The following is an 11,757-nucleotide window of genomic DNA, read 5'->3' on the forward strand; positions in this document are numbered from 1 at the left end:
GCCGCAGAGATTTTCTGTGTGGTTTCGACTTCTTTTGATAAACCTATTTTCCGTAATCCAAATGTGAGCTGCAGGTGAGTCCAGTCACCTTGCCGATAACTTCAATGGTATCCAGCAAGGAGCTATGGCGCCATTTTGGAATGCCTTTATTTGGGTGCCGCCCACAAGCTACTATGTACTGTAAGAGGAGGTAATGTTATGAAATATGACGAAATATGAATTGATATTCCACCCCCAAACTCAAGTTTGCGCAATCGCATACTGAACTGTGCTGGGCCGTGCCTTGTCGTGACCTCCCCTTAAAACACCCAAATCCAATATTAGATATCGAAAAGCTGTGAGGTATGCCAATGATATTGCTGCACGGCAACTATTATTATAACAATGCCACAAAATGATGTCTGTGTCCAGTCGTGAGAGTCATCAATCAAACACACTCAAAGCCGGAGAGTAAGAGGGAAAGCTCTCGGATGACCAACCAATCATCCAATCATCCAGCTATCCAATCTTTCAATCGCTCAGGCGTAATGCGCACTCCGCAGCCACAGCCATAGCCACAATATAGAATAGAAACAACAACAATTTTCCAATTAAGCGACCAAAAATTTGAGCATATGATGATTATTGACGATAAGAGCTCAATGATGATAATGATGCTGACGATGACGATGATGATGATGATGAGAAAAACGAAAGACGATGAAGAATAAGCAGCTCCACACTCGATAAGTGTGCAAATAAATCGCACAATTGTTTTCCCTTACCTCTTTCAGCCCTCCTCATGTCCCCCTCTAGGCGAGTAACGAAACTAAAAGTTATCTGCGGCCAAGCCAAAACAAAGAAACTTTCATTTCCAATTTTCTTGATGTATTAAATTATTTACGCCCTCTTGAACACAGGATTTCGTGTGTGCGTGTGGCAGCCACATGAGTTGATGTCTACTCTAGGTATGGTATATATGTACTACATATAATGTGGTACATATATTGTATTGTATGATAAGTACATACTATACAAGTTGCTTTTTTAATGACGTTTCGACAAACATACATAGATATTTTGATTGACTTTGAGTGAATCTCTATTCACTGCGGCAAGCAGGACTCTGCTGGAAAATTGTTTCTTGAATTTAAAAGTTCTGCAAAATTGGTTGACTTTTGAATAACAAAGATTGAACCAATTTTGTTGTTATTTTTATTTTGTCTTGAACTTCAGAACTGAAAATTTGTTTCATAAATAGCAAAATTTAAATTCTAAACACTTTTACGAATCTTTATTATACTATTTCTTACAACATAAACTTATGATAGTTATTTATTTACAAAAATAAATACATTTGTGTCCTATACTTTTGTTGTAAGTTATATTAATTACGTTATATTAATTATTATATAAAACCCTATAAGATTTGTTTTTTTGTCAATACTATAATTTAAACTACCAAAATATCTAAAATAAATAAGAAAGTGATACCCGCTACCCATTATAAATAAAAGCAAAGCTAATAATATTTAAAATATACCGAATTATTATACTGAAAAATACTACAAATATGCCAAAGGCTTTATTTCGTATATTTATATAGTACTACACTCAAATTACACCATAGTATGACAGATTTTCAGCCAAAACAGCTAAGACCCGTAGTAAGTAGCGGTTTTAGACCATACAAAAGTATCGCTTAAACCAAATTCAGAAATCTTAAATACTATGGGTATTATTGCATGTGCCAAAATTAAATTTTTATCGATTTGCAGGGGCGGTCTTAATCTGCAGTTAAGCATAACAAATGATGGCGAAATAAAGTTATAGCTCTATCTCTTTAAGTCACTGAGGTACAGTGTTTCACACATGGCTACATCGTCCCTCCTGTTGACGCTGGTCACGAAAATATATACTTTATGGAGTCGGAGATACTTCCTTCTACTGTTACATACAAACATTTTCTGCAGGCACAAAATAAAATATCCTTCGGGTAGAGAGTATGAAAATGCTTTTGGACGTTATTAAGTTGATGAAATTGGTAGAATTATTTTATATGTCTTTTTAAAGTATAGGTTTAAATTTTTTAAATTCTTGGGTAATTAGCACCCAATTAAGAATAAATGCAGTTAATTTCATATTGTTGATTTTATATTCCTAATATCAACATCAAATATTTTTAATTTTGTGTGCCGATGAAGAGGATATCCTCGATGTTTACTTGTATCAACTTTCCCACTTAGAATCAGTGAAATTATTTCGAGATTTGTTGATGATATATATTAAATGTGTAAGAGATTGTTGAAAGTGTAGACAAAATGAAATTTAAAAGAAATTGTCAACAAACATGAGACACAATTCTATCCCCTACCACAGACTGCTTTCGTTGTCGCGCTGCATTGCATTGCCAAGGCTCATGCGATAGTTTCTCAAGCGTTTCAACAGCGAAAAGAAAATTTCTTAACTGTATTCAACTCAATTTCACCCAGTGGGCCAGTGCACCAAATGCGCAACGAGCTCACTGCGATTTGAAATCAGCAGTCCGCCTAATCAATTTATACTTAAACAGCATCAGTCCTCACAAACAAATGGAGGCTACTTTAGCCACAACTTCAGACGGGGGCTGAATTACTTTATGACACGCATCATAAAAATGCATTGGATACTCTTGTTGGGGGGCATTTACACCTTCATTGAGACTGGCCAAGTATTACACACATGCCTCAAACTAATATTCATATGTATGTATATGTATGCACATACTTATACTCGTAAATCTTAATATTTTTTCTAATTACCGTTTTAATTTATGAGTAGACAACGGATCCAGCCGTTGGCCATGGTTATTTACTTATTTGATTGAGATAGTTCTACTAATCTCATTTCGGACAATTCTTAATTTAAGAATGGCATTTTAATATGTCAGAAAAAAAAACTTTTTCCACCACAATTTTTTAATTAATTTTGAATTTATCAACCCGTCGAATTTTTAACTCCAAATATCCTTATGAGTGTTCAATTAAGCAATGTTGAATACAAAAATATCTATTAATTTTATTGTTGAATTTTTTTTTTTTATATATACCTCAAATAATAATCCGAGTTTCTTAAGAAATGACACACATATTAAGCTTAATTGAAAACATTTAATAAAAGACAACAATAATACAGGTTGGTATCAACCTTAATTTAAAAATAAATATAACAAATTAATCGAGAATTTGTGGGAGACATATTATATACCAAATTTAACCTATTACCATTTTACACGAAGTCTCGACCATCGTGTGCAGCTAAAGAAATGGAAAAGTCTTTTAAACATAAAGAGAGCTAGAGGGATTGCACCAAAGCGAACAACTGTTTAGCTGAATAAGCATCAGCATCCAAGCCATGGGTGAGTAGCTAATGAAAACATGTCAGAGCCATAAAGACGATTAAAGAGAAGGCCAAAATATGGCTAATTTTAATTGGTGCAACAAACAGTGGCAGCCGCTGTTGCAGTCCCTCAGCACCGCGGCAGACACATCGCATCTTATTGGCGCACGCCAATTGTTTCCATCTGAGTGCTCAGAAGTGCAATGTGGTCATCCATGGATCGCAATTTATAAAAGCCACGGGCGTACAGCGATTTCGCTGCAGTAGCATCCAAATATCGTTGACGCTTGGCAGCATTGCGGATCGTAGATCGTGCATCGTGGATAGTGGATTATCAACGGAATACATATAGACAATAGAATGTCGCGTCTCGAGTGGTTGTTACTCCTGGCGTGCACCGTCAGCATTGGAGATTTTGTAGATGCCGCAGCTAGCCAAATCCAGCGACGACGCAGACACAGCAGCATAGCTGAGCCTACGACTCCAGAGGCTGATATTCCTGCCAACGATTGGGGATTGGGGCCAGAGCTGGCGCTGGTGCGTCGCGTCTATGATGATTGTCAAGAAAGGAACGACTTCATCGGCTGCCTGAAACAGAAGGCGCTGTATGCTTTGTCACGAGCTCTGGACCAGGACTCGATTAAAATCGTGGATGGCTTGGTTTTGGAGAAGCAGAACGTCAGCGAATCCGATAGCATAATATCTTCTCTCACAGATGCCAGGCAATTCGGTAGTCTTTCGCCCCTTGACCGCGCTCTGCTCTCCAAGGCCGACAAACTAATGCGTACCCATGCGCTGAAGTTCGACATGGATCTGGACATGGGCGTCGAAGGCGGCGTTGGTCGTGGGCACGGTCATAAGAAAAAGAAGAGTAAGAAAGATGGTGGACACATAAAGTACGTGATTGCTGCATTGCTAACTGCGATGGGAATCGCAGGGCCATTGGGCCTCAAGGCGCTGGCAGCAATTGCTGGCAAGGCGCTGGTCATCAGCAAAGTTGCACTGACGATCGCTGGTATTATAGCACTTAAGAAACTGTTCTCCCACGATCACAGCGAAGAAACCAGTTTCCAGGTACATGCTGGGGAGCACAACAGGTGAGATCAATCGTGCTTAATGACTGGCATAATATATATTTATAAAATCAACTCTTTCAGGCGCAACACATACGTCATTCGACCAGTATCCAAAGCAAATTCGAATGTAGGGGTAACGGCTGCCGGTGGAAGCTCCTCGGTTGATCCATATCGCTACTACTACGAGTATCATCAGCAGTAGACCAATAGCTTCCGTCCGAGTTGCCTGTGCAACTGCGGGTGTGTGTGTATTGATATGTGCAAAGCAAATGCAGCTAGACTACCAAAGAACAAGCCGAACCGAGCTGGACCGATTGCAGCGAGCTTAAAACCTTCAACTACATTGCGTTGTGTCCAGACTGGCGCCTTATCTATGTATATCATAGCTTTAAGAAATAGTGTAAATTTAGACAATTAATGGTGCAGCCTACACATCATCATCAATTACCTTATTGTTGTAGATATCCAAAGCAATAATTTAAAACTCCAGTTGAACTTGTTCAACTCCTTCAAACAATGAATATTAAACACTTCTGCATTATTACATACTTATGTCCAAACACAGTTTAGAAATATTTGCTCTAAATTACAATTCAGGAATTTAATACAAAAAGCCCCAATAAAATTAGGACAAACTCATTAGAGAATTCTATTAAAGGATTATAGTGTTCTTTCTTTTCACTGGAATTGAATTGAACATTATAATTTCATTGTGTAATATTACCAAAATTTAATCTTTCTTAAGACCATTTTTTATAAAAATATCAAAATGTGCTTCAAGCATATGAATTAATCGCTATCATCATCAGATATTACATATGACATAACCTTGGCACTGCGTCCACTGTTGACGGCGCCCAGTAGAGTTTGTTGTTTATCCGAAATGCGCTATAAAGCAACAACATTAAAGTCTAATAAAATCAATCTGTACACTGTGTATAATGCAGCTTACACTTGATGTATCGGATGGTCGACTGGTTGTTGTAGCACCGCTTGCTGTAGCACGACCGCGTCCACGTCCACGTGCACCTCGTCCTCGTGCTCCTCCACGTGTGTTTGACTCTGTTAGGTCAGCATTATTCTCTATCTTTAGCGTAGAGCTAGTTAGAGACGTTGAAACATTTCGGTTAGGACCTGATGTATCCAATGCTTTCAATATATCATCGGCACTGTAGCGGTGCCTAAATTTTGATAATTCTTCATCGATGTTCTCATCATCTGGCAAAGTTTCCATTAAATGCTCAACAGCTCTTTCATTGTAATATCTGCAAATATTTTCAATTAGACGTTGATGGTTTTGTTGTTCGTCAACAATGGACTAACTTGAAAATATTGTCAGCTGCGTTATTATCCTTGTGGTCTACCAAACGATAGGTGATTTCCGCCAATGCTTTCGAGTGTATCAGCTTAAGTGGGTTCTTTGCTTTGGCTTCCTCGAAATAATTATCCACCAGCTGCTCGACCCGCGTTGTATTATCCACCTCCTGAAAAGAGAAACCTATATGAAAGCAATGTATTTAAATTATTTATAAGTGCGCACCATCGCCCGTTGCATCGCTTCTTTGTCAACACTAATCTTATCGCTCTTTATACGCTTGACGAGTCTTTCGAACTTAACAACATCAGAAGGATTGGCCACACGTGTAACAAACATTTGACTGAAGCGTATAGTGTTGAACATGTGCGATTCTTCGGTATAAAGTAGACGCAGTCGTATCAAAGGTTCCAAGGGCTGCTTTGGGTGACCCGTTAAGGATTGACGGGCTTGTTCAATCATTGCCTCAACGCGTTCCTTTGCGAAGTTATATACTTTCGTAGATGCGTCGCCATCGCCCAAATTTAGTCTATCTGCCCAATCTGTGAGGATAACAGAATCAAAGACAAATGGGCGCACTGTTTTCAGTGGCAAAGGTGTAAGATGGAACTTCGTTTTGTATATCTCTAAAATGCCAACATGTTTTCTTTTGGCTTCGCCTTCAGATAACGATGTGGCCACTGATGATCCAGGCTGGGATACATAGAAATCGCGCAGCACATTTAACTCTGGATCGATGCGACAATCGTGTTCGTGTCCCCAGATAACTAAATGTAAGAACGAAGGTAATGCCTCCTCGGGAATGTAGTTCTTAGGCCCACGATCAGCACGGTTCTGATGAATGACCATCAGATGAAACCATTCTTCGTCGACCTCGTTGGGCCCATTGATGACGACTTGAAAATCCTTAAAAAGACGCGCCAAACGGGCATCGTGTATATGACTCAGTCCGTAGAGTCCCAATTTGCTTTCGCCTTTCCGTATTAAAATGGGACTAATCTCCACTTTGGTAAGATCTGTCCAACGCCCAAAGTAATTCACCAGTCCCGTTGTGCTCAACAAATCCAAAGAGCTAAGACGTCCAAAGCCACTTGGATCGTCATGATTGCCGTGTATGGAGAAGACTGGTATGGCGATGTTTAGATTTGGATCTTCGTAATTCACCGATTGATTGACAGCATTATGGAATGAAGACGACTGATCACTTAATATCTCCAAGGAGACTGGTTTATCTCCGAACGTATAGCGCCTCAATAATTCAATGCATCTACAAGAGACTCAAGTATCAAATATACCATTCCATCCAACCATCTCTCACTTACTTGTGGAATGCATTTTGACTAGGAACTGCATCGTGGAACAAATCACCACCCAGTAGAATCATATCCACATCTTCATCTACAGCCATCTGAAGTATTTCCTCAAATGCAATGAAACTATCCTCACCACGCACAGCGTCCTTCTCGCAGTAACCCAAATGGTTGTCAGTCGCAACCATTATGCGTATCACATTCTCTGCATCTTTGTCAGTGTTGTTGCCGTCTGCCATTTCTGTTTTTCACTGTACAAGTAAACAAAATTAAATTACTTGCGTCGAAGCCGCAAACATATTATCAATTTTACAACTCAGTACGCGGGTCCCCAGCGTTGCATCTATCGATATATCAAGAAGTAAATTGCAAATAAAGCTTTCCGACTGCGAAATACCCAGTATCTATTATTTCGAATTATTAATATACAATTATTTTATATATTATATTAAGATGTTATTATTGGTTAATCAAATCATCTATTTCTAAAGTTTTAGAATAATAGTCTAAGCAAAACCCCTTACTATATTTTATAATATTTTGGGTGTGGAACCCATTATACCCATGACCGTTTTAAGCTCCGGGTATGAAAAACAGTTGTGCTTGTTCTAAGCGATAAGTCAAGCTGAGCATCGTCGATAATAGTTTTTAAGTGTAAATATCGATAGCATATCGATAGCAACATAATTAAAAAAAAACTAACTGAAGAAATGCAACGTAAATATATAATATAATAATAATACATAGAAGCGTATTATTTGATTGTTGTTTCATTTTGTAATTTCTAAATGTTTATTAATTGTTCTATATTTGATTCGATAAAAAAGTAATGTATAATCTATTATTCTTATTACACATATTATTAATTTCAGATAATTGTTCACTTTGTACATAGCATAAATATGTATGTAAATATGCACAAATCAGTTAAAAAGTGAAAAATCCATTATTCCAATCACAGCCTCCATCTCGCACCATGGCCAAACAAACGCATGTTTAATCCAAGTAAGGCATTATAACTTGATTGATTACTTTTCGGTTTGTATGCCACGAAAGATGATGTACAAATGGCTTTACAATAATTATTAATTTTTCAGCTTCCAGCAAGGTTTTCAGACCGATCGAATCATCCATAAATATTTTTCGCTTATTAAAAGGAACCACGTCCAATGAGTCATTGAAGTAACTAAAATGACTAAAAGATCGCAAATAATATACATAAATATTATAAAAAGTGTTCGATTCTTAAGTTCAATTATAAGTTAACAGTAACGTTATGTTGTACCTCGATTGCCAAGGAGTTATTACACCATCATTAGGACCACCAATCAGGACAAGCTTATCCAGGCGCACCATTCCCATTTTGAATGACGTTGAATTTGAGGTAATCTTTTCATTGTTAATTAACGGCAAGAATTCGCTATACTTCATGTATAGCGACTGCCTACGTGGGTCATTCCAATATCCACCAATAGATGTATGTTGTCCGACCTTAGAATAAAATAGTTCAAAGGCAGTTATCGCTGCTAGATCCGGAAATATGAGATGCAAGAAACTTGCTGTAAACAGATTAATAGAAAAGCTTATTCATATTCTATATTCATAATCTCATAATCGTTACATACTTCCGTATTGGCCTGCCTGTGGTGATGATAACGAAATGAACGTTTTCACATTGTGATTCGGTAGACTTTGGATCGCCGCCCTTGCTAAGAGTCCGCCTTGCGAATATCCTTCAAACAAAGTTAAACATTTCGATATTTATACTCGGTAACCAAAAAGTTAATGCATTCACAGCTCACCTAACACAATTATACCCTCAGGATGCAGTCTTCCAATTTGATCTTGATAATTTAGTATATATTATTAAGGTAATAAAAATAGTCAAATATATGTTAACATACCTATATAGTCTCTAAACTGCTCAACTTGCCACCAATCATTCTCCAGGCTGTACCAACCATCGAATTTATCGCAATTGTACACAACTGTACCGGGATGCAGCTGCAATAAATGCAATCAAAATTCGGGAAATCCATCATTGACATCAGTTTGACTTTGACCGCATCGCAATAAAAATAAACAATAACAAAGGATGATTCGCTTTCATGTCGTATATAATACCTTTTCGATATGTCGCACTAAAAGTGTCATGGATTCAGCACCAGACAGAATTCCATGAAGTATTACCACTGGCTTGTATGCATTTGCTCCAATAAAATTTAAGCATAAAATTAGAAAACTTCTAATCCACATTTTGACCTCAAAAACAAAAATAAACAAACAAGTAAACAATTGTTGAACCAAATACTTTTTGCATATTTTGAGTAGATAGGAAGGCATCGATACCAACATTGAATGATATCGATGTATTAAAAACATCGGTAACATCTGTTAAGCATCTGTGGAGCAATACTATTAAATATATTGCAATGCTGTAAAGTTAGGAGTAAAACAGGAAAGGTATGCTGGTCGTCGAAACAGCCAATATACTCTTTCGATGGAATTAACTTGGCTAATAGCCTATACATTATTTACATACATTACAATGCCAATGTCACTTTTTACCTCTACAGAACTATGATTACGGATAAGTAAATAAGTTAATAAAATCTGAACTATAAAATTGTTACACTTCTATTACAAACATGTTAAGCGTAATGTGAACCTCAGAAACTACAATTAAAAATAACTTAAATACATTTAATAATTGAATTCCTCTGAATATTTTTTCTATTGAATTTTGCTAAAACATAAATTACCTGATATAGTATTATTGTTTTTTTTTATTTATTTTGAACTTACACTTTTGTTATGTTCTTTAAACTATTGAATATCGTCTTAAATTAAGTTTTAAGTGAGCCTAACGATTGTATCTAAATGTTTTGTGTCTCACCTATTAATAAGACTAACTGAGCCAATCAACGTGTGTCAGTTAAATTTTGTATTGACTTTTTACAATTCGTTACAATTCAGGGGTTTTTTTTTTGCGTTTTGTGTGTATCAAATATGACAACGCTTAACAGTTTAGGCTAGTGTGGTGTAAAATATATGAAAGAGTTTACTTGAATGTAATTCTGAAGCTGTTTTTTTTAACATTAAATCTAGTAATAGAAATCGTCAACTAGATCAAGCGACGCTTCACCATTGGCCGGCAACAAATTTCACCCTGCCACCTCCTCGCTAACAAAATCAAGCTTGACAACCTCCGCGGGCAAACATTCTTCGACGTCTACCTCATTTTCCTGGAGATTAATGCGATTCAGTGTCATCGAGACATCCGGGCCACACTTGAGACTCGCACTTGCAGTCGATGATGGATTCGAGGTAGTGCTCACAACGTCGTCAGCCACAACAACAGCTCCAACAGTTGCACTGGATGATATAACTGTTGTTGGGGCAGGTACAATAATTTGCTGCTGCTGTGTCGCCGCAGATGTTACAACAACAGTGTGAGCTTGCTGAGCTTGCACTGCCGTAGTTGATGTGGGCTGCTGTATGATGATGTTCTCTGTAATGGTAGGCGTGTTGGCATTGGAGGATGCAGCCGCGGCTGCCGCTGCCTGTTGTGCGGCAGCCAAGGCGGCGGCTTTCTGCTGCTGCATTTGCTGAAATTGTTTGATTGTCACGGTTGTTGTTGTCGTTGTTGTCTGTGGCTGTAGTACAATTTGTTTCGTTGGCTGCTGTATTATGTGTGACTTGAATACGTGCGGCTGCTGCTGCTGTTGTTGCTGAACAACTGGCAATTGCTGCACTGTTTGAATGACGTGTTGCACCTGCTGCACGGGCACTTGTTTGGCCGGTATGCCAGCATCCTCAAAAGCCTTTTTCTTCAGCGCCTGTCGTATTTGAGAGCTGCAAATGGAAACAAAGGAAGAGATTCGATTAATGTTGTTTGTTTGACGTAATCATGTTCTCTCGCTATGTAACTCGACTTACACTGTGCGCGTTTTAATGCTTAAACTGATTTTGCTCAGATCGTCCGAGAAGCGCATTATGGACGAGTGCAACATGTCAATTTCCTCGTCTGTCCATTTGCTGCGATAGCGAGGGAACACGAAATCAATGCATATCAACGTTTCTAAATAACTAAAAAAAGATATCGAGCACTTACCCACTTGGTGATTCCGCATTTGGATGCAATTGCATAGTCAAGTCTCCCAGCTTGCTGAACGCTTGTCCCGCGGCTGTAAAAATCTCCCCAACCTACGTACAGATGAAAATCATATTAGGCTTATCGTGGCAACTGGCGGTTTGTTTGGATTCGCGTGCGTTGCAAATTCAAAACAAACGCGCCCTTTCCCCTCATGAAACAAACAATTTTTTGCTTCCACTCGCAGCCGAAGGAGTGAGACAAAATGACAAGACAGAGCCGCCATTCTACTGCACGATTTCATTGACCCACTATATTACGTTACTTTGATAAGGACACCCCCGTTGTTTATAATTGCATTTAACATACCTTTGTTGCCGAATTCATGGCCAACTTAATCAAAATTAATTTTTTTTTAATATAAAATTTAATACGACCGTGGTGGCTTGTCGATAAACGGACGATAATGCAACACTGCGACGCTACGTGCCAAATATTTATATCAAATTTATCGAAACAAGAAATATCGATTAAAATCCATCACGATAAGATATCGAATTAGAAATAAAAACAACGCTCACTATAAATAGAACACTTAACGTTGAA

At 38.0% G+C, this 11,757-nt stretch overlaps 4 protein-coding genes and 1 long non-coding RNA gene across 6 annotated transcripts; 2 read left to right on the top strand and 3 right to left on the bottom strand.

Moving 5' to 3' along the window:
* Positions 1–3,711: 3,711 nt before the first annotated feature.
* On the top strand, positions 3,712–4,977 carry LOC117563522 (uncharacterized). Its single transcript, XM_034241900.2, has 2 exons — positions 3,712–4,454; positions 4,515–4,977. Exons 1-2 carry the CDS (start codon positions 3,718–3,720, stop codon positions 4,633–4,635), a joined length of 858 nt encoding a protein of 285 aa, XP_034097791.1. The 5' UTR covers positions 3,712–3,717; the 3' UTR covers positions 4,636–4,977.
* A 9-nt stretch (positions 4,978–4,986) lies between these two features.
* On the bottom strand, positions 4,987–7,413 carry LOC117563730 (double-strand break repair protein MRE11). Its single transcript, XM_052002503.1, has 6 exons — positions 7,372–7,413; positions 7,071–7,309; positions 5,974–7,015; positions 5,757–5,917; positions 5,386–5,698; positions 4,987–5,321 (listed from the first exon to the last, which is right to left on the bottom strand). Exons 2-6 carry the CDS (start codon positions 7,295–7,297, stop codon positions 5,223–5,225), a joined length of 1,842 nt encoding a protein of 613 aa, XP_051858463.1. The 5' UTR covers positions 7,298–7,309; positions 7,372–7,413; the 3' UTR covers positions 4,987–5,222.
* Positions 7,414–7,757: 344 nt separating this feature from the next.
* LOC117563735 (uncharacterized) lies at positions 7,758–9,102 on the top strand. The gene is made up of 5 exons (XR_004571711.2): positions 7,758–7,775; positions 7,931–8,096; positions 8,156–8,442; positions 8,856–8,929; positions 9,009–9,102. It is a non-coding gene; the product is annotated as an uncharacterized LOC117563735 (long non-coding RNA).
* On the bottom strand, positions 8,055–9,314 carry LOC117563732 (lysosomal thioesterase PPT2 homolog). Its single transcript, XM_034242212.2, has 6 exons — positions 9,183–9,314; positions 8,963–9,062; positions 8,861–8,902; positions 8,684–8,791; positions 8,344–8,617; positions 8,055–8,253 (listed from the first exon to the last, which is right to left on the bottom strand). The coding sequence occupies exons 1-6, from the start codon at positions 9,312–9,314 to the stop codon at positions 8,055–8,057; spliced, it is 855 nt and encodes a 284-aa protein (XP_034098103.1).
* A 512-nt stretch (positions 9,315–9,826) lies between these two features.
* On the bottom strand, positions 9,827–11,631 carry LOC117563731 (polyglutamine-repeat protein pqn-41). Of its 2 annotated transcripts, XM_034242210.2 has the most exons (4): positions 11,521–11,631; positions 11,173–11,264; positions 10,998–11,096; positions 9,827–10,913 (listed from the first exon to the last, which is right to left on the bottom strand). In XM_034242210.2, exons 1-4 carry the CDS (start codon positions 11,536–11,538, stop codon positions 10,223–10,225), a joined length of 900 nt encoding a protein of 299 aa, XP_034098101.1. In that variant the 5' UTR covers positions 11,539–11,631; the 3' UTR covers positions 9,827–10,222. The 2 variants fall into 2 exon arrangements, with proteins under 2 accessions (XP_034098101.1, XP_034098102.1); XM_034242211.2 differs by lacking the exon at positions 10,998–11,096 and having other exon boundaries at positions 9,985–10,913.
* Positions 11,632–11,757: the final 126 nt, after the last annotated feature.

This window comes from Drosophila albomicans, chromosome 2L (assembly GCF_009650485.2).
Source record: "Drosophila albomicans strain 15112-1751.03 chromosome 2L, ASM965048v2, whole genome shotgun sequence".
Taxonomy (NCBI): domain Eukaryota; kingdom Metazoa; phylum Arthropoda; class Insecta; order Diptera; family Drosophilidae; genus Drosophila; species Drosophila albomicans.

Excerpts from the sequence above, each read along its gene's own strand:
- LOC117563522 (XM_034241900.2), top strand. The coding sequence starts at position 3,718 with ATGTCGCGTCTCGAGTGGTTGTTACTCCTGGCGTGCACCGTCAGCATT. Across the intron at positions 4,455-4,514 it reads CATGCTGGGGAGCACAACAG|GCGCAACACATACGTCATTC; the intron begins GTGAGATCAATC and ends CAACTCTTTCAG.
- LOC117563731 (XM_034242210.2), bottom strand. Across the intron at positions 11,097-11,172 it reads AATGCGGAATCACCAAGTGG|CAAATGGACAGACGAGGAAA; the intron begins GTAAGTGCTCGA and ends TCGCTATCGCAG. Across the intron at positions 10,914-10,997 it reads AGCATTAAAACGCGCACAGT|CTCTCAAATACGACAGGCGC; the intron begins GTAAGTCGAGTT and ends TTCCATTTGCAG.
- LOC117563732 (XM_034242212.2), bottom strand. The coding sequence starts at position 9,314 with ATGTGGATTAGAAGTTTTCTAATTTTATGCTTAAATTTTATTGGAGCA. Across the intron at positions 8,618-8,683 it reads ACAGGCAGGCCAATACGGAA|CAAGTTTCTTGCATCTCATA; the intron begins GTATGTAACGAT and ends ATCTGTTTACAG. Across the intron at positions 8,254-8,343 it reads ATAACTCCTTGGCAATCGAG|TCATTTTAGTTACTTCAATG; the intron begins GTACAACATAAC and ends GCGATCTTTTAG.
- LOC117563730 (XM_052002503.1), bottom strand. The coding sequence starts at position 7,297 with ATGGCAGACGGCAACAACACTGACAAAGATGCAGAGAATGTGATACGC. Across the intron at positions 5,918-5,973 it reads AAGCGATGCAACGGGCGATG|GAGGTGGATAATACAACGCG; the intron begins GTGCGCACTTAT and ends TTCTCTTTTCAG. Across the intron at positions 5,322-5,385 it reads GACCATCCGATACATCAAGT|CGCATTTCGGATAAACAACA; the intron begins GTAAGCTGCATT and ends GTTGCTTTATAG.